Raw genomic sequence first — 25990 nt, 5'->3', positions numbered from 1 at the left:
TCTGGTGAATACTCACACCCTCCCGTGCATCTGGCCTGTACCCCAGTTCTTGTATACAGAAAACTGTAAGTGTTTGATACTGTATTTAGGTGAGATGAGACTGGAGAAGTTGTATAGTGCAAATATGAGAATTTTTTAAATACACGCTAAAGAGTTTGAAACCCATCCTGTAAACTAGAAGTTACAGATCAGAGACATAAATGTGTAAAGCAGAAAATGTCAACAAGTAAGTCAAACTGAGTAGCCAGCTTTAGGTGTAGTGGGAACTATGGAAAGCAGGAAAGTGCCTGCCACAGCTAAAGACAACCACTACTTCTCAGTGCAAATAGATTAATTTTTCATGAAAGGTTTTAAGTCCAAATTTGTAAGTGAAATCTTCACATCTTAAATATTTGCAACTAAGATTAAAATGATAATAAAACATTGCTCACATTAGCTGAAGCTGCTTGGATGTACCCTCTCCTAATATAGAGGTGTCATGGAAGAACATAAGGCATAACAAGTTGAACTTTAGAGCATCAATTGAGATGATTGGTGAATGACTGGGAAACTGTTTAGTTGTGCAGTTAATGTAGTTGTGGTTGTTCCCCACACCCGAAAAAAATGAATAAAAGGAGTGAGGTGTTCTGTTTGTTAAGTAACAGGAAGTGATAATAGTTGTAATGAATTTAACGACTAGGGAAATGATGCTAACGTTAATATGCTCCAAGGGGTACCCAGGGAACCCAAACTGTTAAGGTCACTCTAGAGGGATCTGGCCATTCATGTTCACAGAGGCAAAGGAAGCAGACAGTTTGAAAGAGCTTTAATGTAACTAGTGTGCATAGAGAGAGAGAAGAAAGGATATTCTCAATAAAACACCCCAGATTACCATTCCCCTTGTGGGCAAAAGCCCAGCCAAACAGGTTCAACCAAAAGCAGAACTGCCTGAGACTCAAAAGCTTGCCACAAGTCTGATACCTTCTGGTGGGAAACAACAAGAAGGGACTTAGGCAAGTCAATATCAAGGTAATGATGCCCATTGTCAGCCCCCCACATGTGTCTCTTCTACGTTTTATTTGACATATTTCTCCTCCATGTATCTCTTCCAAGTCCCTTTCCCAACAGTACCAGGGCACAAGTCAGGCCACAGAAACAAGAATCCCTGAGTTTGCCTGATGCATTCTGCTTAACTCCACCCCTAGTTCCCTATAACTCCCATGACCAGGAAGTCCAGTCGATGGCATACTGGCATTTGTAATCCAAGGCAGTAACATGTAACTGGGGTCAGGGAAAATGTTGCCAGTTCACTGCACTGCATGCCTCTCCCCCTTTTATGTAGATGTATTCTATATCAGTAAGTTATGAGAAAGAGGGAAAAGTCAAGGACAATTCCCAGTTAAGGCTGCAATTGTATGGGGAATATAACAATAAAATTTATTATTAAAAAAAAAAAAAGAGATGTTGTTGAATTAAAGGGGACAATTTGAGAAGAACAGTTATATGGTAGGGTGATAATGAATTTTATTTGGCCACTTATGAGCTTAAAGGTTGCTCTCAGGATATCCAGGTAAAATATTTTAACTCATCTACTTCTGTTAGCAAAGCTGTAAAGTAAAATATATTAAGTCAATTTTTATCAGTGTAGAAATTGAAGTACAGAAAGGTTAAAAAAACACAAAACTTTGTCCGACACTTCTCATCTGGTTAGTGGCAGAATCAAAATTGGTGTTTCTTCTACTAGTTGGCTTGGTTTTCAGATGAGACCAAGGTCTTTTTTTAAGATTTATTTATTTATGCATACAAGAACTGGGGTATAGGACAGACTTTGGGATGAGAGGATTCACCAGAGACAGAGTGGGGAACAAAACAGGTGGATCGACTTGAAACACACTGCTGAGGGGAGCAGCGGGCGAGACAGGAGAGGTCTGCCGCGCCATGTGGGTTGCTCCCTGGCCGAGGATCAAACCCGTGCTACAGTGACTGGGGATAGCTTCATAGATAGTGTCGTAACCCCTTGCACCACCAGGGAGGCCCAAGACCAAGATCTTTTTAAAAACCTGTAAAATTCCTCTTCTCCTTACTTTAGTTACTGGCTACTCCTATGTTATAGGTAAATTCACATATTTGAAGGTACAAGATATGCTTTGATATGTCAAGGAAAAACGAGAAAGTCTATGTTTTGCAGGAGTCAGAAAATAAATGGGTCTTACAAATAAACCAAAATAGTGAGAATAAGATGCCTCTTTACCCATTCTTTTTTTTTTAAAGATTTATTTATTTATGCATAGAAGAACTAGGGTACAGGCCAGAGGTGTGGGGGTGGGTGAGAGGATTCACCAGAGACAGAGTGGGGAACAAAACAGGCAGATTGACTGGAATACACTGCTAAGGGGAGCAGCAGGCAAGCCAGGAGGGTCTGCTGCACCATGTGGGCTGCTCCCTGGCTGGCAGGGGATCCATCTCGTTCTGCAGTGGCTGTGGATAGCATCATAGGTTGTGTCGTAACCCCTTGTGCCACCAGGGAGGCCCCACTTTACCCATTCTTAATGAATGATCAACCTGTACCTGAGCTCAGGTAATTTGCCAAACAAATTACGGTAGTGGAAGAAAGAAAATTTTGATATGAAAACAATTTTTGTTGGTTGGTTTTAAGCTCCTAACAGGTTACTGAGAATGGCAAAGCTAATTTCAAAATAGTGCAAAGATCGAATTAAAAAAAAATAATATTTCTCCATTGAGATTATTTCAATAAAAATCATCTACTTGATTGAGTCATATTGTATGTTGCTTCATATAATCCAGTCTCCATTATGTAGAAATCCCAAATGCCATTTGGGTTAATAAAATTGGGCAAGATTATTTTGGGGCATAGTGGTGTTTGTTTAGATAGAGTTGCTTAAACTAAACTGAGAATTTTAGTGCCTGTGAATGGTTTTTTTTATCAGGGCATAACCCAGGAGCTACATATATCATATATTAAGGCTAGTATAATGAATTAGCATGCCCAGGATGACTTAAAACAACAGATATTTATTCTCTCACAGTTTTGGAGGTCAAAGTCCAAAATCAAGGTGTTTAGAGGATTCCACTCCCATTAACAGTCTTCAGGGAAAATCTTCTTTCTTTTCCAACTTCTGGTAGCTCTGAAATTTCTTTGATTGGTGGGCACTTCACTCACTTCTCAGTCTCTAAGGTCACACTTCTACCTTCTCTTCTTTGTATTGATGTTATCTCCTCTTATCTCTCTCATAATTATATTGTAATGGTACTTAGCTCCCACCCAGATAATCAAGGGTATTCTTTACATTTGAAATCCTTAACTTGATAACATTTGCAAAAACTATTTTTTTTCCAAATAAGGTAGCCTTTATGAGTTTCAGGCATTTACAGCTTAATATATTTGGGTGGCCATTATTCATCCCTACTACCTACAGCATAAGGTTTGACTCAAGGTCTAGGCTAAACAAGGTGTATATCTGACCAAGTACTAGGCCTTGAGTCTTCATTGGAAAGTCTTCACTGTGATCAGAAGCAAAATCTCCAGATCATACTGGTATAGTGCCACGTGTCATGTCCAAAAGATAAAGCAGGATTATAAATAGGAAGATTCATCACACAACTGAGATTTAAAAGGCAACATTACCCATAATATCCATGTTAAGCAAACCAAAGGCAAGAACCACTTTTCTGGATGTTCCATTAAGAAATGGACAGTATCATGTATACTCAGATGCTGAAAAATGTATCTGTAAGGCAGGCTTATAACATATTATTGAAACTATGTGACACTGGATGCAAAAGATCACTTGGGAAAATGAATATGTATGAAGGAGCTCAGACCTCTCTCAACTGGATTCTGTCTCTGTTGTAGGTTTTTTGTTTTTTTTTTTTTTAAAACATCCCTTCTGTTCCCCATACCCCAACTGGTTCAAGTCAAAATTATATATATAGCTACATGACTCAATACTTTTTTGTTGATAAAATCTCTTGACAAAACCAAAGGGTTACTTGCCCACAAAGTTATCAGTGATCCTGCTCACAATTATCAATATTATTATCTCCCCCACCCCCAGTCACACAGACTCCTTCCTAAAATAGTTTTCTTATCTCTTGCCCTAAAGCAAACACAACAAGCTTGCAACATGCTAAGTATTTCTCCAGCAACATAAATTCCTGTAAAAAGCAACTCAAAAATGTAAAATTAAAGCAGAATTTATTGACATTTAGAAGCACTACCTTAGTGCTTTTAAATCTTAGAGACATGCTGAATATAATGGATCTCTCTTTTTTTATAGCTGAACAAATTTTGCAAACGATGAATCAGGTGCAGTGAGGATGTGGTATGCAGTGTCCATGATCTTACGTTAGTCACAGGACTGTTGCTTGATTGCCGCTTGGGTGGTTATGGGCCTTTAGAATGGCTGACATCAAGTAAACAAATGACATTGCTTCCTCATGGTAGAGGACTGAATAATCATCACATTTATCAAGTGGTGTTCTGCTTTGTGGTGTTCTGCTTTGTTGCTGTTCAGCTATCATGTACCACAGCAGACATCATTTCCTCTGTGGTTTTCTCGTACTGAAAATCTCTCCTGGTTAAACTCATATCATACTGTATCAAGAGTGATAACGAGTTGTAAACATATTTGGCATGCATGACTTTATTAAAGAAGAAATTTTTAGGGAAGCAGATGTTGATGTTGATGCTTTGTTACATCCTGCAGTCCTTCATATTCCCGTGGTCTTAACCAAAGGAAAACTTTACTGTGCCATATACTGAGATGCCTTATTGTAATTAGATACCAGTGGATATTTATTCTCAATAGATGAAAAAAAAAACTGCCATCGAGGAGACAGAAAGGAAGCCCTCAGTATAATATTACTTGCATCATAGTGTGCTTGAGCTTCAAGGCAACATTTGAATCAATAGAAAAAATGACAAATCGTTAATAACCATCATTTAGAATATTTGACATTCCACTTTGCTCCTCCACTTATGACATTAATCAAGTCATTTTACCTTCACATATTGTCTTTGTGATCGATGTATGGAGGTATAGGCCACCTTTATGGGGTTTCTGTATGGATGAAAGAGTCAGGAGGTGCAATCGCCCCCTAGGTGGTGGGCAGGTGCTGTTCTCTACCAATACCCCTGCCCTTCCTTTACATCTATGATGATTAGATTTTTACCCTCAAATGTCACTTAAAAATCTCTACGTATGTAGAAAGGATGCATACTTTTTTTGATCATGCTATATTTTTATTCAACTAACCTTTCCTCCTCACTTTGGTGCCCAAAAGAATAGAGTGGTTGACAATGATTCATATTGAAGTGATCTTTTCTTCAACAAATGAATATTAATAAAAATATTTAATGTCAGATAAAGAACTATCTCATTAAACAAAGCACATCAAGTTACACAATTTAGACTGGCCATCCAAATCACTGCCTAGTATTGTCTCAGTGTCAGGAGAGAAGGGGAATAAATCCAGTTTAAAAAAAAAAATATATATATATATATATATATATACATATATGTATACTTTTACAACCTTCAGACCTTTCTTAGAACTAATCAAAACTCATATTTTCTCCACTGGAAAGTTGGAAAATTCCTAAAAACAAGGAATTATTTGGTTCTTGCTAAGTGAAGACAGTATATACAATCACCCTGCTGACCACCTCTTGGAATATTTCCTTTCACAGGACTTTTCAGGGCCCTGTGCTGGAGGGAAAAAATGCTTTCTCAACTTTCACCAAGTTTGTAGCAACTAGTTCTGAGATAATTTCATTAAAGGCCTCATTGACAAAGAGAATTGAGTTAAAATACAAGTCTGGACTTCCAATATCCTGGCTTTAAAGCACATAAATCACCTTTATAGTTCACTGGATTCTATTGTGTTTCCTCTTTGTTTTAATAGTTGTTCTTTTTCATATTCCCTGGGATAATTAATCTTGGGAAAGTTTGGCGCACCAAATTAAGCCTGAAAAATGTAGCTTAGAGAAGACACAGTAATATCCAGAGGATCTCTGTTTCTGTCAATATGGAACAGTATGTGACCAAAGAATTCTTGAGGATTTCTCAGTAGAAAATGTACATGCAGAGAAATATGCACTGGAACCAGCATTGACTAATACCTCTCTCTGGGCTTAGAACTTGAACTTGAAAAAACATAAGAAATGAGAATAAAACAAAAACCCTGAGTCATACGGTCTATGGGAGGTTGGATTTCAGAATAAACCTTGGGCATCTATAATTCATAATTCTCAGTGGGTGACTCAGGTGAAAAATAAAACAAAAAAAGTTAAAATTCTGCACTAAAGACTGAAAAGGAAATAGTAGAGATTCTAGTGTGTCTTGATTTTGACCCTTGTAAGAAAAATGTAAAGAGAAATCTATTATAAGATGTTCTAGCCACATACTTACTGTCCCACATGTTGGGCAGGAATTAATTCCACTTGGTGGCCCTTAAAGCAGGAGCAAAATTCTAAAAGCATAAAATTTAATTTAATATGATCCCATTTTGGTGGTGTCCCTCAGCATTTAGAAGAAACAAATACAAATGTGTCTGGATAAAACACAACTGTACAACAGACAAATGAAATAGTAGATTAGACACAAACTAAGTGAAAAGTCATAATCTGGTATATAGAGATAACTCAGTTAATCATATTCAGCACAAGGAGGGGGAGAGAGAGAGAGAGCATGCACAAATACAAGAGACCCAGAGACAGAAGGAGTGAGCAAGTATATAATACAGTTAATATATGTCTCATATATATCTACTTGGCATTCCAGGAGAAGCTGGAGATAATAAGTAGAGGCAATATTTTGTAATGATTAGAAATTTTTGAGAACTTTTGAAAAGATAATTCTAAAAATACATTAAGTAATGAAGACAAAATAAATCACACAGAAAATTAAATGGATTAAATAAAAACACATATAGCCTTGACTGATGTTACAAACTCAAGATAGAGAAATTTGTAACTCATTGGGGGGAGAGGGGAGCAGATTATATACAAATAAGTGGTAAGTAATTAATCTTATGACTGATCCCTTAAGAGCAAAGAAGGAAATCACAATATTATAGAATAATATCATCAGTGCACAAACAAAAAATGACTGCTAGCTTAGAAATGTATATCCTGTCCTTCAATTTATATAGAATGTGAACAAAATAAAGTAAATTCTAAGAAGATAAAATCAAGAGAAGTTACAGTGAACAGATGATTAAAATATTCTAAAGAACATCCAACAGGAAAGAGAATATAATCATTGAAGTAAGGCTTCAGATAACCAAAAAAAAAAAAAAAAAACCAACCAAACAAAAAAAAACAAAACCAACAAATATATATATGGTAAACATGTAGTAAATTTTAAAAAAAATATCTTGGAAAATGATATTGATAATGGCTAATATTTGAATGAAAAGAGAACCAAATTATTGAGCAACAGTAACATATAGTTGTTATTTTCAAACTATGATGCCGAGGCACCAGTGTCATCCCAGTGAATACACAGAGGCACAGAAGATATTAAAACCATCTAAGGAGGGCCTCCTGGTGGCCTAGAGGTTAAATCTTAATGCTATCACAGTGAGGGCCCTCCACAGAGTCCTGAGTGGATCCTGTTTCTCCTGTTGCTGCCCTTAGCAGTGTATTTCAGTAGATCTGCCTGTTCTGCTCCCTGCTCTGTCTTGGTGAATCCTCTCACCACCCCCTTGCACCTCTGGCCTACACCCTAGTTCTACTATGCAAAAATAAATAAATGAAATCTTCAAAATAAAATAAGGGCCTCCCTGGTGGCGCAGTGGTTGAGCGCTGGGCTGTGAAGCTGCCCGCAGCCTCTGCAGAGCCTGTTCAATCCCCGGCCATTGGGTGAAGGTCCCACATGGCATGCAGAACTCTCCTGCTGCCTGTTGCTCCCCTCAGCCAGTGTGCTTCATCAGTCTGCCTGTTCTGCTCTCTGCTCTGGCTCTGGTGAATTCTCTCACCCTCCCACGCTTCTGACTGTACCCAGTGCTTATATAAATAAATAAATAAATCTTTCAAAAAATAATAAAATAAAATAAAATAGTCCAGGGAAATACATCTACATCTTTAGACACAACATGCAATGCCGCCTCAAAGCAATTTCAACAATGAATTGCACTACATGCCTTTCAATTACATCATATCTTTATGCAACTGAGTTTTCAGATGGGTGTTTCTGTGAAATAAATCAATTGCCAACCAAAGAGAAAATCATTATGAAGCAAGAAATGAGGAAAGTATCCAATTTTAATATTTGGGAAGTTCTTCACTAATTTTATGACTCTGGAAAGTATTTACTTATTTTCCCTTTTGTATTGTGGAAACATTGGTTCATAACACTTTTTGGGTATTAGAGGTATGGATGTCCCCCTCCAGGTGTTGTTCCTATACCACACCATCACCAAAACACTCATATTTAACAAATACATACAAACTATGAAAAATTGTCAGTGAATGAAATAAGATTATTTCTTCTCTTAATGTATGCCATTTACTTTTTGCAAATAGCTACAAAGTTATTAGGATATAAATACATATTAAGTTGTTTTGATCTAATTAGTTAATAAACAAAGCAAAATGTCTTAATTAATCAAACAAAAGATGTTTATTTTTACCCAGGAGCACTGTGAAAAATTATATAGACACTAAGATTATCAGGAACAAAAATGTATGGGAACATCAGGTATGTAAATGGACATAGGAATGCTAATCACCATTTATCTTTTTTGTTTGTTTGTTTGTTTTTACTATAGTTAAAATATGTACTTCAAAACTTTAGAGGAAAGTCATAGTAAAATTGTAGATGTATATCTGCCAAACTAGAAAATCTGGGGAAATGGAATGTGGGGACAAAAATCTCAATCAATTTCAAACAAAGCAGGATTTTTTTTAATATAGAGGAACAAAAAGAAAGCACAAAATAAGATTCTAGAAATGAATTCAGGCATATTAATAATCCTGAATCATGTAAGTGCACTAAATTCTAAAGTTAAGACAAACATGTAATAGAATTAGTCCAGTGATGTTTCTCTTTTCAAAAGACATACCTCAAACTTAAAATTTAGAAAGCTTAAGTGCATAGGAGAAAAATTATATGTATCGTGAAAATACAAACCAAAATTAGTTAACTTTAATTTGTGTAACTTTAATAATGTTAGACACTGCACACTTGAAAACAAAATGTATTTTTTTAAAGCAAATACTTTTTTTTTAAGATTTATTTTATTAATTTATACAAGCACTAAGTACAGTCAGAAGCGCAGGAGGGTGAGAGAATTCACCAGAGCCAGAGCAGGTAGCAGAACAGGCAGACGGATGAAGTACACTGCTGAGGGGAGCAGCTGGCGGCAGGAGAGGTCTGCGCGCCATGTGGTATCCTCACCCGGTGGCCCGGGATCGAAGCGGCACTGGCACTGCAGAGGTTGGGGGCAGCTTCGCAAACCAGCACTCAACCGCTGCGCCACCAGGGAGGCCCTAAAACAAAATGTATTACTATTCCACAAGTCACCACAAAACAGAAACAATTCAAATTACCAATAAGATAAAATAATTCTGAAATTTTAAAGTATTGAATGAACAATTTTAAGACAAGAAATTTGACAAGTTAGTGGAGTCGCAGCATTCCTAGGACATAGACATTATCAAAATTTAAGGAAACAAAATCTGCATTGCTCTTTATTTATTTAAAGAATAAATTAATAATTAAAGTCCTCACTATTATTCTTAAATGGCCATGTGATTGTCTTTAAAATGAAAATTTGCGTAGCACACTGGCTCAAGATTGTTGCCAGAACATTATCAAGAAGGGCAGCTGGGGAAAGAGTCCTTCATAGGTCTCTATGGGGCATTGGAATCGTGCCCCTAAATAAGAATCTCTGGTCACTGCAACCTCAAAACTTCTTTTAAAGACTTGTTTAGTTTGTGTGTATCTTGTAGGTGAGATCCTTTGGATGAAGTTCATATGGAAAATTACAGGGTTTTTTATTTTTTTTTTAATATTTTGGCAGGGGAAGTAGTATGATGGGGCAGGAAGAGATACTTATTCCTCATGCTCAAAGGAGCAACTTTTACTGGAGTATTACTAGCCTCTCTGCATTGCATTCATTCTTAGCCTTAGACAAGGAGGAGTAGAGATGAGTTCATTTGTTGAGACTGGGCAGAGAAAATGGGCATGTACAGCCCAACCCCTCGCTCTCCCATTCTGCATAAGGAGCCTGTTGGCATGCAGGTGTGCTCTGCATCTTTTCACCACAAACAGACTTGGGCTAGGCCTTCCCTCCCTCCCCAGGTGGGAGGCCTGTTCCAGGTAAACATTGCTTGTGACCACATGGGGATATGAGTGTGATTTAAAATTATCAATATTAGATGCAACCTTCCTGCAATTATGTTCTTCAGTCTATGTTTTAGAAGCAAAACAAGTGATAGCACATTTCAATAACTATGATGTACTTCCTAACTCTCATTTCTAAAAATGTGAAATACCTTAAAATCTATGAAGTATTAGATTTTTGGAAATGAAATGTTTGGTTCTGTCATCTATTTCCCCCTCCCCCCAAAACACACACACTATAAATTTCAATAGATTGCAGATGGGTTTTCACCAAGCACTGAAGGATCAAATAATCCCAATCTTGTATAAAGATTTTCAAAAATAGGAAAGGAAGGATTAGTCTAGTTTACTTAATTTATTTAGTTTATTTATTTAAAAGATTTATTTATTTATTTATACAAGCACTGGGTACAGTCAGAAGTGCGGGAGGGTGAGAGGATTCACCAGAGCCAGAGCAGGAAACAGAACAGGCTGAGGGGAGCAGTGGGCGGCAGGAGAGAGGTCTGCATGCCATGTGGGACACTTGCCTGTGGGTGGCTGGGGATTGAACTGGTGCTGCAGAGGCTGTGGGCAGCTTTGCAGCCCAGCTCTCAACCGCTGCACCATCGGGGAGGCCCTAGTTCACTTTATAAAGTAAATTATTTTGATGCTTAAACTAAGCAGTGAAATAAAATAATGGAAAAGTATGGCCTCTCTCATGAAAATAGATGCAAGAAAATTATGTCAGAAACAGTAGCACACAGAAATAAAAAAAAATGGTTTGTTCTTGAAATATAAGGTTAGTTCAATATTAGAATTAATTCCTCATGTTGAAAGGTAGGTTAATGGAAAAATGTATAATTCTTTTAATAAATGGCTAAAAAACAACTTGCTAATTCAACATCAACAAACTAAGAATGAAAGTTCTCAGTAAACTAAGAATCAAACTTTTTTACGTAATAAAACCTTTACACAATCATATTATAAAGCGTTAAGTGCATTTCTTTTAAACATGCTGAAAATGCTTCTTTTAAAACTTTATCAGTATATTGGTAGTCCTACTTAGCAATGTATAAAAAAATAATTCTTAATATCCTGTGAATTTTTATTATAATTGGCCCAATGTTAAAATTTTTGTAAAGGAAATTTAAGAGAATATCTATGTCACCTAGAATAGGAAAAATATAGAACACAGAAAAATTAAATACATTTGTAAATGATGCAATATAACTTCTGTTCATCAAAATACCACAAAATTAGTGAGACATAAAGCCATAATAACTTAAATTTATATTCCAATGAAGGATTCATAACCAGAATATATAAAGAACTCTTTGGAACCAATAAGAAAGGTATTAGACCAATAGAAAACATACAAATGACTTTTCATTGAAGATAAAATGTAAATGACTGTAAAACAGGAAAACTAAATATTCAGCTACCACTGTAATCATGGAAATGCAAGTTAAAGCTTCAAAAAAAATTTTTCACAGGGGTTAGATTGGCAAAACATAAAAAAGTCTGATAATATCAAGTTTTGCTAAAGATGTGAACAAAATAATATCCACTACAGGTAGGAATGATTGGTAAATTATTTTGAAAAGTAATCTGTATTATTTCACAAGGTAAAACTGAATGTGCCCCATCTTATCCCTTGTAGTTATAGTATTTTCCCTACAGTAATTGTCTATAGCAATTTACAATGACAATTTTTCTTTTTTCATTGTAAAATCACTGTAAATCATGTCAGAACAGAGTAGATTGATGGATTATGATATTTTAATATAATAATACACTTACCATTAATGGCTATAATTGAAGAATGACCACATGATTCAAAATTTATTAAATCTCATCACCCCACACCTGTAATGATGGCCATTATCCAAAAGAAAAGAAACAAGTATTAAAGAGAATATGGAGAGGAGGGAACCCTGTTTGCTCAGGGGAATGTAAATTGGCATAGCCGTTGTGAAAAGCAGTAGGTAGATTCCGCAATAAATAAATAAATAAATAAATAAATAAATAAAGATGAGTTCATACAATCCAGTTATTCAATTTCTGGTTATTTACCCCCACATACAAATACATTAATTTAAAGAAACATATACACCCCATTTTTATTAAAGCATTATTTACAATAGCCAAAAGCTTCATATTATTTAAGTACCCATCCACAGATGGCTGGATAAAGAAGATAGATGATAGATAGATAGATAGATAGATAGATAGATAGATAGATAGATAAACAGAATGTTACTCACTATATAAAATGAGAAAATTCTTCCCATTTTCAACAACATGGCTGCACCTAGATGCTTTTATGTAAAGTGAAATAAACCAGATGGAGAAAGACAAACCACTTTAACTCATACATAGTGTATAAAGGAAACAAACAAATCCATGCACTGAATAAAAGAAAAAAAAAAAAACCTTTAGATTATAAGACTAATGGTTACAAGAGGGAAGGGGGAAAAGTGGTGGATGAACCAGGGTATCCACCTAAATGGGTCAATTGTATGTTGTTGTTGTTTTAATATTTATTTATTTATACAAGCACTGGGAAAAGTCAGAAGTGCTGGAGGGTGAGAGAATTCACCAGAGCCAGAGCGGGGAGCAGAGCAGGCAGAAGGACCGAAGTACACTGCTGAGGGGAGCAGCGGGCGGCAGGAGAGGTCTGCACACCATGTGGGACCCTCCTCCGGTGGCTGGGGAGCAGCCGGGGATCAAACTGGTGCTGCAGAGACTGCGGGCAGCTTCGCAACCCAGCGCTCAACCGCTGCTGCGCCACCGGGGAGGCCCTGTATGTTGGTTTTTAATGATGCAGATATAAAACATAATGTTTTAATGCAGCGTTTCTTCATGATAACAAAAAAATGATAATCCACTGACAAACTTTAAAAAAAAACAACAACCAAGGGCCTCCCAGTGGTGCAGCAGCTGAGCACTGGGCTGCAAGGCTGCCAGCAGCCTCTGCTGTGCTGGTTAGCTCCCCTGTCACCGGCTAGTGTCCCACGTGGCGCAGACCCCTCCTGCCGGCCGCTGCTCCAATCAGCAGTGTACTTGGTCAGTCTGCCTGCTCTGCTCCCTGCTCTGTCTCTGGTGAATTCTCTCACCCTCCAGTGCTTCTGACTGTACCCAGCTTGTATAAACAAATCAATCAATCAATCAATCAATCAATCAATCTTTAAAAAAAAAATCAAGAATTTCAATTAAAAAAAAACAAAAAAATATAATTGGAACATTTTATTGATAGAAATCTTGCTATGGGGACTCCCCTGGTGGTGCAGTGGTTGGGCGCTGGGCTGTGAGGCTGCCCGCAGCCTCTGCTGCGCCAGTTCGATTCCCGGCCACTGGCAAGGGTCCCACATGGCGCACAGACCTCTCCTGCCATGCCCACTGCTTCCCTCAGCAGAGATTTCATCAGTCTGCCTGATCTGCCCCCTGCTCTGGCTCTGGCTCTGGTGAATTCTCTCACCCTCCTGTGCTCCTGGCTGTACCCAGTGCTTGTATAAATAGATATATTAATTAAAACAAAAAGAAATCTTGTTATGTTCTCCTTTCACTCTAATGTATTGTAAATACCTATATAGAGGTTTTAAAAAATTAAACTAATTTTTGCAAAGTTTATTTTATTCTTTTACCAAAATCATGTTGTCATTAACAATTATAAAATAATAATATAAGAAGAAATTTCATTGCAGATGTATTTCTTATTACTTTGATAAGGTTTATACACACTTAGTACTCATGGTGTTCCATTTCAAAATGAAAAAGAAAAATAAAAATGTCAGCATTTATATGATCTTAATTATCTAAGTAAAGTTTGGAATTTACATGCCAGTTTCTTTTCATGAATTTTTATGACTTTTGCATATTTTTTGGTCATAGTGTTTGGAAGATTGAATTAACCTTTATCATATTAATTGTACGTAATGATTTTTGTTATGTATTATTATTAAAATAATTTAATATTTATTTATAATTTAATATTATATATATTACTCCAAGGTTGTTTTCCATCTAAACTAAAGAAATGAATAAATTGATGAAGAATGCACTAAATGAGATTACTTCAATACTTTCTTGTTTCCAAAGGTATTATTGCAAGCTTTGGAAATGTTTTTCTGAGTTTTCACAATGAGAGGAATGCTACAATTATTTTCTTCAAGTATGGCAGTTCACTTTACATGTGTACTGTGTGTGCAGTTTTTTCTGCACACAATTCACCCATTAGTGCTTTCAATCACTCTCCAGGGCCATGTTGGTTACAGAAATTCTCAACCTGACCTCTGGAATATCTTCAGATGTGTGCATTACCTATGACAGATTCAGATCACCTAGAAGCTGCTTTAGGAAACAAGAAATTGCAAGACAACACTGGAACTTGATAATTAGGTTCCTAAACGTGAATATGTTTTGGAAACCCATATAACTTTTGTGACTAGAATATGAGAACTTATTAAAAGCTTAAAACAAAGAATATCCTCCACCCCACCAATAAAATAATGAAAGCGAAGATAAACACTTTCTACTTAACTCCTCTAAATCAATTTATTTTAATGAAATCAATAAACAAATCTAGCCCTATAAATCCAGTAACATGTTATTGAGCACCTACTAGATAGTGACAGACAATGTTTGAGGGGCTGGAGATGCAGCAGAGAAGGAAACAGATATTACTATGTCACGATAACAAACCACTGCATACCATTTAATTGGAAAGTTCCCCTTGTAGGACTGCAAGTTTCTTGAGGGCAAGGGCCTTGCTTGTTCTGTGATCCAGTTTTCACTCAGCTTTTAATAATGCGTGGCACAGTAAACTGCCCTTAATTCTCATTGTTAATTAGTAATTGTTACTGTTTTATTTTATTTTATTTTTATCTATAATTTGTTTTACTAGAGGCATGCTTTATTTATTTGTTTGTTTGTTTGTTTATACATGCACTGGGTACAGTCAGAAGCTCGGGAGGGTGAGAGAATTCACCAGAGCCAGAGCGGGGAGCAGAGCAGGCAGAAGGACCGAAGTACACTGCTGAGGGGAGCAGCAGGCGGCAGGAGAGGTCTGCACGCCATGTGGGACCCTCCTCCGGTGGCCGGGGAGCAGCCGGGGATCGAACCGCCGCCGCAGTGGCTGCGGGCAGCTTTATAACCCACCGCTCAACCGCTGCACCACAGGGAAGGCCCAGTAATTGTTACTGTTAATACATTTTATGTTGCATCAATGAATGTTTCTCAGGCCACATAGCTCACACTTGGTGAAACCGGAGTTTGAACCCAATCTTTCCATAATGGTGAAAACAGTTCCCATTTATTGTGAGTTACTCTGTTGGAGGCATTATACTAGTGTTAACACTGATCTTCCTTTATCCTTACAAATTCCTGAGAAAAAGATTATTATTATCCCCCTTTTAGCCGATGAGCACTCAGTTTCAAAGCATGTATATACCTTGCCCAAGGTCAGCTGCTGGATCAGTTCCCTTCGAAATCTGAGCTAAGAGAGCCAAAACACTTCTCTTTCTCTGCAGCTCTGTATCTGTGGTGGCCAGAATATCCCTGGCCACTGACGTGGGAGCAGTGCAGTTTATTAACTAATTGGGCCACATGGTGCTGAATGATCCAAGTAGTCTCTTTTACTCATTTTCTTCCCCAAAGAATTGACTAATTTGTTCTACAGAATTAACCACATCAACTAGTTACTTTAATGGTAAATCAAATTATGCTCATCTGTCTCCAAATGTCAGGAATCCGGCTAAGAATTTAGGATCAGGCACACCTAATTATAATCCAAAGTCAGACACTTACTGGGAAACTTTGGGCAAGTCCTTAACCCATTCTGGCCTCCACCACTTTATCAGTAGAAATACAGATGAGAGTAATTTCTACCTCGTGTATTTAATGAGAGGATTAAATGGAGACAAATCTTTAACTTTTAAAATATTGCCTGGCCCTTATGGAAATTTGTTGAGCAATAGCTAACATTATATTTATTATTGTAATTGTTAACCTTAATGTCTTATTTCAATATCACCATCTTCAGCTTCCTTTCAAGGCAAGCAGAGTTACTTTGTTTTTATTTGGATATACCTTCTTCCTTAGAGCTTAAACTGTGTTGTAAAAATTGACTCAGGTCTCTTATTCCTTCTCATCTCTTCTAATTAGAGGCACTGGTATGCACATTCATTCATCTTTTCACTGTCAGCCCCTTCTTATCATCTAATATTATAGTGTTCTATGATGTTTAACAAATTGAATGAAGAGGTCATGTCTCTCTTCATTCAGTGAATGAAGAGATCAATTCTTTTTTATGCAGCATTAATAGCCTTGATGCCTTTACATTGATCTTTGATATGGTCTTTACACAGACTATTTCTGTATGTCATTTAATGCTGATACTCTATCACTTTCTTTCATTTAGATATACCTTGCTACTTCTATTCTTGACCTACGTCTCTTGCTTTCATTGCCTATCTAGTGGGTTTCAATTTTTATTATTTTATATTTTTGTCTAACTAGTGCTATATATATATATATATATATATATATATATATATATTTATACAAACGCCAGGTACAGTCAGAAGCGCGGGAGGGTGAGAGAATTCACCAGAGCCAGAGTGGAGAGTAGAACAGGCAGAGTGACAAAGTACACTGCTGAGGGGAGCAGCGGGCTGCAGGAGAGGTCTGCGCGCCATGTGGGACCCTCACCAGTGGCCGGGGATTGAACTGGCACTGCAGAGGCTGCACGAAGCTTTGCAACCCAGCGCTCAACCGCTTTGCCACCGGGGACGCCCTTACTAGTGCTATATTAAAGCTTTTTTCTTTCTGCCATTCCAGCCACGTGGCTTTATAAAAATATTAAAACCTTACTTCCACTTAAACTTTTATTACCCAAATCACACAGAGGTATACATCTTACTCTTTCCCTACGTCATTAATACATTACCATTTGACTCTGTCATTAGGCTGTCAATTTGTAAAGCTCTTGAAGAAGAAAGACCTTATTTTAAACAGGCCTGATACTTTACTAAAGAGGTTGGTACAGTGTCTACAATTCTATTCTTGTCAAGAATAGGCTTTTTGAGTTTTCAAGAAGAAATGAAATTTAGAATATCTACCAAACCCAAAGATTTAGGGAGGATAAAATAAGTAAATGATGAACAAAATCCATTACAAAGTTCTAGGGAAGATCCTTGCCATATTTTAAAATAACTAAATGTGTAACAAAGAATGCCATGACTGGGCAAACTAAGATTCTAGGGTGAATTCCCCCTTTAGGAGAAATGTTAGTTGAAGGACCCTAAAACTAAGTTTCTCATTTTATTGTAAGGGTCAGGAAATTAGACACTTTAAATTTGAATATCTGGGTTAAGGTCATAGAGATTCAGGTTTTGAGTCTGCATCACAAATGAAAAAAAGGAAATATATAGAAACCATTCCCAGAAAAATACAAATAGTGTACGCTGCAGCACCTCCATTTCCAGTGAAGTTAGAATAAGACAATATGCCTGAAAAGCAGTGAAGAGATTTATGCTAAAATTCAGACAGACTGCCTGGGTTCCGAGATCCTCAAATATGTTACTAAGCAGAGCAGTACTCTCCCCACAAACAAGGCTAGAGAGTTTTCCAAGATTCCGAGTCATTACGCAAGGTTTCCAGGGACAGCACTGCCACAGCCTTCATTGTCCTCTGAGATGATCTGACCTGATTCACGCTGAAAGCCTATGGAATTGTATTGCCTTCAGACTTTGCATTAAAAAGTGGTTGGCAAACAATCATGAATAAGTCAGTTTTTTCTGAATATGAGGGCTCAGACTAGCCCTTTTGCCTTGCAATTATACAAATGCTACAGCAAATGAGACTGCAGTCAACTTCCTTTGCCAAACAGAAGAAGAATTTATGTTTCAGTTGAAATCTATATTCACAATGTTTAATGCGAAGGAATTGATAGGGTTAGATAAGTTTCATATTGGGAATCACAGACAGATAGCAATGGGGGTAGGGCTGAAGGAAGTTCACCCCTTAAATTGTTTCCATTAAAATCTTCAATCAACTGCAAGCTTTTGCTTCACAAAACTTTGACATAGGTCCCTTGACCTTTACCAACTACCCTTTCACGTTTGACACTTAACGTTTGCTACATGATTAAAATTCAGTGTTAATTAATTTCAACACTATCAGTTAAGTTATATTTAGCTAAGAACACTCACTTTTGTCTTTTGTGAGTAGCACTGCAGTGTTATTACAAAGAGGTAGTCAGGAGGGCAACAGAGATACGAGAAGAATGATTCAGTGTGCAGATAATTGTTTCGAGTGAAATTTAGCTCGGTATTTTTGTTCCTGTCCTTAGTAGAACTGAGATTTAGCACCTCCCGTTGGCATTTAGCCCCCACCCCCACAAAGGAGGAGGCTGTGCTGGGCGAGTGCTGAGAACGAGCCACACAAGAATGAAATTATAGCACAGTTTTAACACTGGTAAGAATTTTCTCTGGCCAGCTCTTGGGTGCAAAGCTGGTGATTCCCAAAGAGAAGCAAGGCTCCCTAGAAAGGATCTCCATATGGTGTGGCATCACCCTCAATGAGGGGGTTTGATGTGACTGTTTAAAGCGCAAAACCCCAAAATGGTGAGCATTCCCAAAGAAAACACTAGAAGCCAGAATATGTAGCCATAGCAGAGTTATAATTCTAACCTTAAAATGTCACCCACAAAGTTGTCTTATTAGTGGTTTAGTCAATAATTTAACAAAAAGCTCAAAGGAAATGGATAAAATACAAGAGATTTGAGCACTTTTCCAAGTGAAGAAAGAATTTTATTAATTATTGCATACTTTTTTTGCTCTATAAAAAGAGTAGAATATAGATATGAAAATCTTACTTTTACCTGAAGCTCAAAATGTTGTAGAACCATCACAACTACCAGGCTTTGAGATATTGGCATGAAACTGTAGTCCACAAGTTTCCTATGCCACAGACATGCTTCTGCCACTAGATCCATGTAAAGAACTGGAGGAGAGAAGCTCTCCATTTGATAGATGGTATAGGTGAGGCACAAATCATATGTAAGTTGTCCATTTATATTTCACTGAATATCCAGTAATAGAAATAGTAAATTGAACTTTGGGGTTCTTTGAGACAGTATACCCAGAGAGCCTCCAGTTGTTTAAAAACAAAGATCCCCAACTGTGTAACATTTTCTTCTGTGGAATTGTAGAACATTTTGCCTCTAGTATTTAAACCTTTATGTTCTAGAATCTGGTTCCATGCCTCCATTTTATTCTCAGCTTACAGCTGGGGGAGCACTGATTCCTGGCAGATGTTATTTCCCTGCTCACCCTATAAGAGAAACGATAGATTTTATATGCCAAGGATATAAGTAACTCTATTTCAGCGGCTAATAATTAAACATTCACATTTCTGCCTCTTGGGCACTAATAGAGTGTCCCTATCCTAATAATTGGTCTTGAGTCTTAATACTGAGACCAAGTGTAACGTGAACTTGATGGGACACCAAATACCTGTCTTGGGCCTGGCATATGGGAACATAATGAGCACTCTAGGATGAAGTCTTAGGTTTTTATTTTCAGTTGTTCCCTTCCTTTCCCTCTCATAACCCACAGACTCCAGGATAATGGAGTCCTAGATCTGAAATCAAACCTAGTTTTAAGATTAACATTGTATCATCACTGAAAACATCTCTGATTTTAATCTTCTCAGGGCTGTGACCTGGATGTTTTCTCTGCTTTCTGTCAGCTGGTTCCCTGACAGCTGCTCATTACTTGTCACAGCAACTGTGCATCTGTCCTCTTCCCTTGGTCATTGGATCTTCAGGGACTCTGATACCTTCCAAACTGGACTGACTTCCCATATATTTCACTGAATCAATTGCCAGGAGTACATGTGCCACCCTTGTGGGCACCACTTGTTCCAGGTTCTGGTTCCTTCTATCCTACATTCTGCAATTGACCTTGTCTACATCCTGGGATGTGGTAATCTAGGAAGAGGCTGGGTTTTAATATTTAGAGATTCATAACTAAGAAAGAGGGTATATTTAGAGCAGAAAACATTTTTAAGAGTGGGAAGACTTTATAAAAATATATTCTGCTAGTCTTTCAGTGTTCTAATTCCTTTTTTTTTTGTCTTTAGTTGGTGTAATATAAGATGAAAACACTGTTTTTATCTCAAATATTTACTTTCAAATGAAAATTTAAAGCATCTCTGTGTTTTGCAATATCTTTCTTTAGAAAACTGAATAGGTGACTTTCCATTTACCTTGAAATTATAGTTTTACTTTGTAAGTTATTTTTCTCTCTATTTTTACATTTTAAGGTGTTACACAATGGCCTCATTATGGAGATGAAACATCCGACAGTGGGGAAGATATCAGTCCCAGGTTTGAAAATTTTTGTTATTTTCCTTAACACCTTCCTTCATTAATTGTTCCCTATGGTGATCGCTGCAAGTAGCTAATGATTCCTCAAACAACTTGTCAAGATATTATCCAATTTTTCATTTTGAATAAAATTTAGGATCACACCTACAAAAATCAATGCTGAAGGTAAAAAAAATTTGTCTTTTCTCTAATGAAAATCTGAATGATTTAGTGACAAAAATTGCATATTCTCTAAGTTCATTTTGTTTAATCATATAGTCACATAAGTACATTGTGTAATTGCCAAAAGGTAGGTGATGATAGACATGGCAAATATTGTGAAATTATGAGTAGCTCATATGAGAATGAGAAGGAAAGTTGGGTACAATACAGGTGGTGCCCAGGGAAGGAGACTGATTGCTAAGGCCAAGGAATTTCCTCTCTGAACTACAGTTCAGGGTATGTATTTTAGCTTTATGAGAACTGAACATGATACATGGCATTTGTAGATCAAGAAATTAAATGTTTTTAGCAAAGCCAGATTAAATTAGACTTTTTGTTAGTTGACTCATACCAAACTCACCATTTTTTTCCCCTAAGCCACAGTGTTTCTTTTTCATTTCCAGAGAAAGTTATCTTTGCAGTAGTCACACATCTATCCCTATGATCAGAACATCCAGACTGTAGTGAGAGCTCTTGACCCACCTACTACCCACTACAAACTCTTTTTCTCTGATCATATTATTAACATTCCTCAGATCAGCACAGCACATTCTCTCATTATGTCCTTATTTTCTCTATTATATATAAACCACAGTTATTTTTTCTCTTTTCTTTGGACAGAGGTTAATGCAATTAGCTAGAATATAACTTTGGTCTTTTTTTGTGTGTGTGTGTCCCCTGAAAATACAGCCTGATAGTTTTGCTTGAAATTTGGTTCAGTCACTTCAGTCCAATGACATAGAACATTTACTTCTACAGGTTTTGAGAAGCACACTTATTGAATAACTGCTATTGCTAATTTCATTCTAGGATTTGGGGTCAGCTTAATAGTATTATCTGAGAACAGATCAGATCTTGAGGGTTGGCATGTGTAAAGAATATGAAGTATGTATGATAACTAAAGCAAGTTGAAAGATACATTTCTGATATGCAGGAGTATAAGGAACATTATGCATGAATTAAAGAAGGTAATTAGGAGAGGAAGCAGGTGTAAACATATTAGAGACTGGGGTCACATCCCAATGGGGAAATGCTATGTGATACAGAATGGTAGTGGAAAACAAGTGTGGTGATCGAAGTCAAAAAAGTAATTTATTCATTTACATTATTGAGCATATACTATGTGCCAAGCAATGCTTTGGGACATAGGAATGCAAAAATAATCCAGACAACTCTGCTACATGGATCTCATACTCTACAGAAAGTCAGAGAATAAAAGCAACAAGTAAATGTGTCTATAAGTGCAAGTCATGATAAGTGCAAAGGGGGAATAGCAGTGTGCTGTCACAGAGAATAACGAGGAGACCTATGTTTGTTTGGGTGATCAGGAAGCCCTTCAGAGAGGATGGCTGAGAACTGAAGGATAAAGGAAGTTGACATTTGGAGAGTAGGGGAAGAACATTCAAGCAGACAGGCCCTGAGGTAGGAGTGAGCTGGGTGTGTGTTAAGCCAGCATGAAAAGGGAAGAAAAATAAGTTGAAAATAAGATCACAGAAAGAGACACAGAGCATGAGCTCCCCATTAAATTTGGTTTAACTTTACTTTTAAGTAGGAGGATGAAATAACACGATTGGTAACTTATAACAGGGATTAAGGTTTTAGAGTTCAGGTGATGTTGCCTTAAGTTAAAATCACTGTAATAAACATAGAGAAAAGGTGGCAGCCACAACAAAGAAAATTTCATATATACCTTTAGTATGTGAAAACTTTAAACAGAATTTTGTTTAGTAGTTTTTAATTTTAATGTTTAAACAGTGAAACATATTCTCCAAATGAAGTGTCAGTATCTAAGACAGATCAAAGCTGAGTTTTGTGGACTGGCAGGTGAACACTCCAGCTGGTTAGCAATCCTGTCCTCTTCCCATCATGCTACAGCAATCCAAATATTTCTTCGGAAGCATGAGCTTAAAGAAAAATTCAATAAACTGTAATTTAACTCCACAAGTTTACAAACGAGGTTGGACAGTTATTGATATGTGTTGATGAGGTTGGACAGTTATTGATATGAGGTTGGACAGTTATTGATATGTGTTGGGGAACACATGAAAGCAAAGAGTAAATATTAAAAGTTAATCTTGGGCCTCCCTGGTGGCGCAGGCAGTTGAGTGCCACACTGTGAAGCTGTCCACAGCCTCTGCAGTGCGGGTTGGATCCAGGCTGGCCGCTGAGAATCCCACATGGCGTGGCAGACCTCTCCTGTCCTGCCTGCTGCTCCCCTCAGCAGTGTATTTCGTCAGTCTGCCTGTTCTGTTCCCTGCTCTGTCTCTGGTGAGTCCTCTCACCCTCCTGTGCATCTGGCCTGTACCCCGGTTCTTGTATAAATAAATAAATCTTAAAAAAATTTAATCTAATCATTATTATAGTAAAGAAAAGAGTAAGTCAATTACCAACCTAGAAGGTACTCATTGCATTTAACACTCTCAGTCAATCAGAAGTGAATTTGATCAGTTTTCTTAATAATTAAATTAAGCAATCTCAGGAAGAAGGAAGTGTATTTTTTGATAATTTTAGAGTTATGTACCCTTTTGCTTTAATTCATAAGTATATCAGATAATTATTGTCACAATGCCATTGTGTAACAGATAACCATAGAACTCAGTGGCATTCAAACAAAAGTGGAAGGGAACAGGCTAACAGTTACCTTGGAGATTTAGCTGGAGAGAACAAGAGAGGAGAAAGGAGAAGGAGGAAAAGGAGTAGAAAAAGAAGGGAGGGAGGAAGGAAGGCAAAGAATGAAGGGCTATTTACCAAATTCAACACAAATCAAAATATACAGGAGGTCTTTGATACCCCTACTATCTGGAGATGCAGGTGGGGTTTTCAAGAGGAGCTTGGGTGGCTGCTCAAATATGATTTGGCAGATGTTCACACTGGTTGATTTTAAGGATAATTTGTAACATAAAAAAACTTTCAATTCAGTTGAAGCCTTCTCCAAAATTCAGTAAGCTGAATTTTGAACTGTGAAATTGATAAAAGGTTATGTTTATTAGTTACTGAAATAAAAGACACTTTAAAGTTCATTGCACCATCTTTCTTCAACACATGATTAGCCATCATATAAAATCACCTGATTTGTAACTTCAGTTATCACATTCCAAATCACTGCCAGTTTCCACCGAGCCAGTCACCGTTTGCATCTTGGGCAATGCTACTGGCCATTGGCCTTTTAGCCAGAGTGGAACATGCTGTCCTTCCCTGTTCTGTGGAGGTGCCAAAACAGTCTGGGTGCTGAGTTCCAAACTTCAAAGGATGTCAGTGAAATAGAGTTTAATATGTAACTCTAAAGTTTCTTGCCGTAACCTTTTTCAGATTCTTCCCCGTGAATGTGGGTTGCAGTTATTTGATTCCAGCAGCACTTCTGGAAAGTCTGCTAGTGGTGTGTGTGGCAGCACAATGAAAGGGAAGCAGTCTTCTATGCATGCACCATAATTTTAAATTGAATTACCCTTGCCTGCTGGCCGCCGATCTATGTTTTTTTAGAATACAGCTCCAAGTTCTTTTAAATAAAACTTTTCTTAAGTCTTTTCCTCATAGTTTTTTGTTTGTTTGTTTGCTTGCTTGCTTTTTGTTTTTTAAAGATTTATTTATTTATCCATATAAGAACCGGGGTGCAGGCCAGATTCACGGGAGGGTGAGAGGATTCAACAGAGACAGAGCGGGGAACAGAACAGGCAGACTGACGAAATACATTGCTGAGGGGAGCAGTGGGCATGACAGAAGAGGTGTGCCATGCCATGTGGGACCCTCGCCATCCGGGATCAAACCGGTGCTGTAGAGGCTGCGGACAGCTTCACACACTGCGCTCAACTGCCTGAGCCACCAGGGGAGGCCCCTCATAGTTTTTAATATTCATATTTGGAGCCTGCAACAACTTTTAGCTTGTGGTGTTAGATGAAGGAAGAACAGTCATCACTCTGAGTTAATGAAACTCAAACCAAATTATTGGAATATTGATGCTTGGATTTTACAGTGAATTTTAGAAAGTTGAATGTACTTTATTCGATTATCTAGCATTTTATATTTCTGAACGTCTTGCAAGACTTTTTCTAAATGATGATCTAAAACCATTTTCTTTGCTAAATTCCTAAATTCTCTTAAAATCAAATCAACACACTTTGTACCAACAAACTACTTAATGGATATTTGTTGGGTGATGATTAGAATGAAAAAATATTACATGAAAAAAAATTCAAAAGGTAACTCGTGACAATTTTAGCAATATGTGCTTTTTTAAAAATGAATAGACCGGTTACTAGCTTGAAGTACACACATCAAATGGAGTGACTGCCCTGTCTCTTCTGTAGTTACACATCTTCCTCTTCAGTGCTGTATGAACATTCACCTTTCCCTTTTAGCTTTTTTCCTTTATTTTAGGTGGAAAATTAGATAGTGTGTCTGAAATCACATATCCTCAAAGTGCAGTTAAATTTCTATAATAGATAACAGCAGTGGGGAAAGCTGTCACAGATTTCACAGGAGATAAGGAAAAATTGAGAGAAAGTTTCAGTTTATATCCTTACATAAAGTATAAATATGTTGGTTCTTATGAGGAATTTTAAGTAAAACCAATCTGAGAATGGAAAGTGAGATAAGTTATTTCTTCCAGGTAGAAAAATCTTTTAGATGACAACAGGAAGAGTGTGTAAAATTTTCATGTTATGTGTAGTGCATGATCTATCTTCTGGAAAGAACATACTCCTCCAGGGACTAGGTTAATCTGTGAAAAGAGGAAAGAGATGAAAGGAAGGTTCCACAATCTGTCAACGGAATGGGAGAATGCTGGCAGGGAAATAAATTTCCAAATAGACTAGCCATGGTGCTTCCCAAAGTCCTCAATTATTTTTAACTTTATTAAACTCTTAACCTATGGCAATGAACTAGAGTTAAATAAATTAGCGTATCCTCAGATGATTTGGCATTGAGTGCCTGCCTGCAGCCTTCTCTGCAAGTCCTGCTTTAGTGAGGTGGGACTGCAGACATTGTTACTGTGCTGTGAGAAATGAATAGCAGAGTGACTCCCTTCCTAGGAGAACAGGGAGGAAACAGAGGAGGAATGAATTGCAGCCCCAGG

At 37.3% G+C, this 25990-nt stretch overlaps 1 protein-coding gene across 5 annotated transcripts in view; it reads left to right on the top strand.

Annotated features, from left to right (window-relative positions):
- Positions 1-25990, top strand: part of SUGCT (succinyl-CoA:glutarate-CoA transferase) — a 793244-nt gene that overhangs the window by 664724 nt on the left and 102530 nt on the right. For 4 of the 5 annotated variants that reach the window (XM_054692302.1, XM_054692300.1, XM_054692297.1 and 1 more), the window contains one exon: positions 20655-20718. In XM_054692302.1, the coding sequence (XP_054548277.1) occupies positions 20655-20718 (64 nt within the window). Of the gene's footprint in view, positions 1-20654; positions 20719-22674; positions 22868-25990 lie in introns of those variants that run through there. The other variant, XM_054692299.1, reaches the window with a different exon arrangement.

Source organism: Talpa occidentalis, unplaced genomic scaffold (genome assembly GCF_014898055.3).
Source record: "Talpa occidentalis isolate TD23 unplaced genomic scaffold, MPIMG_talOcc4v2.1, whole genome shotgun sequence".
Lineage (NCBI taxonomy): Eukaryota > Metazoa > Chordata > Mammalia > Eulipotyphla > Talpidae > Talpa > Talpa occidentalis.
The sequence above is the reverse complement of the archived record's forward strand: the minus strand, read 5'-3'. Positions and strand labels throughout refer to the sequence as shown.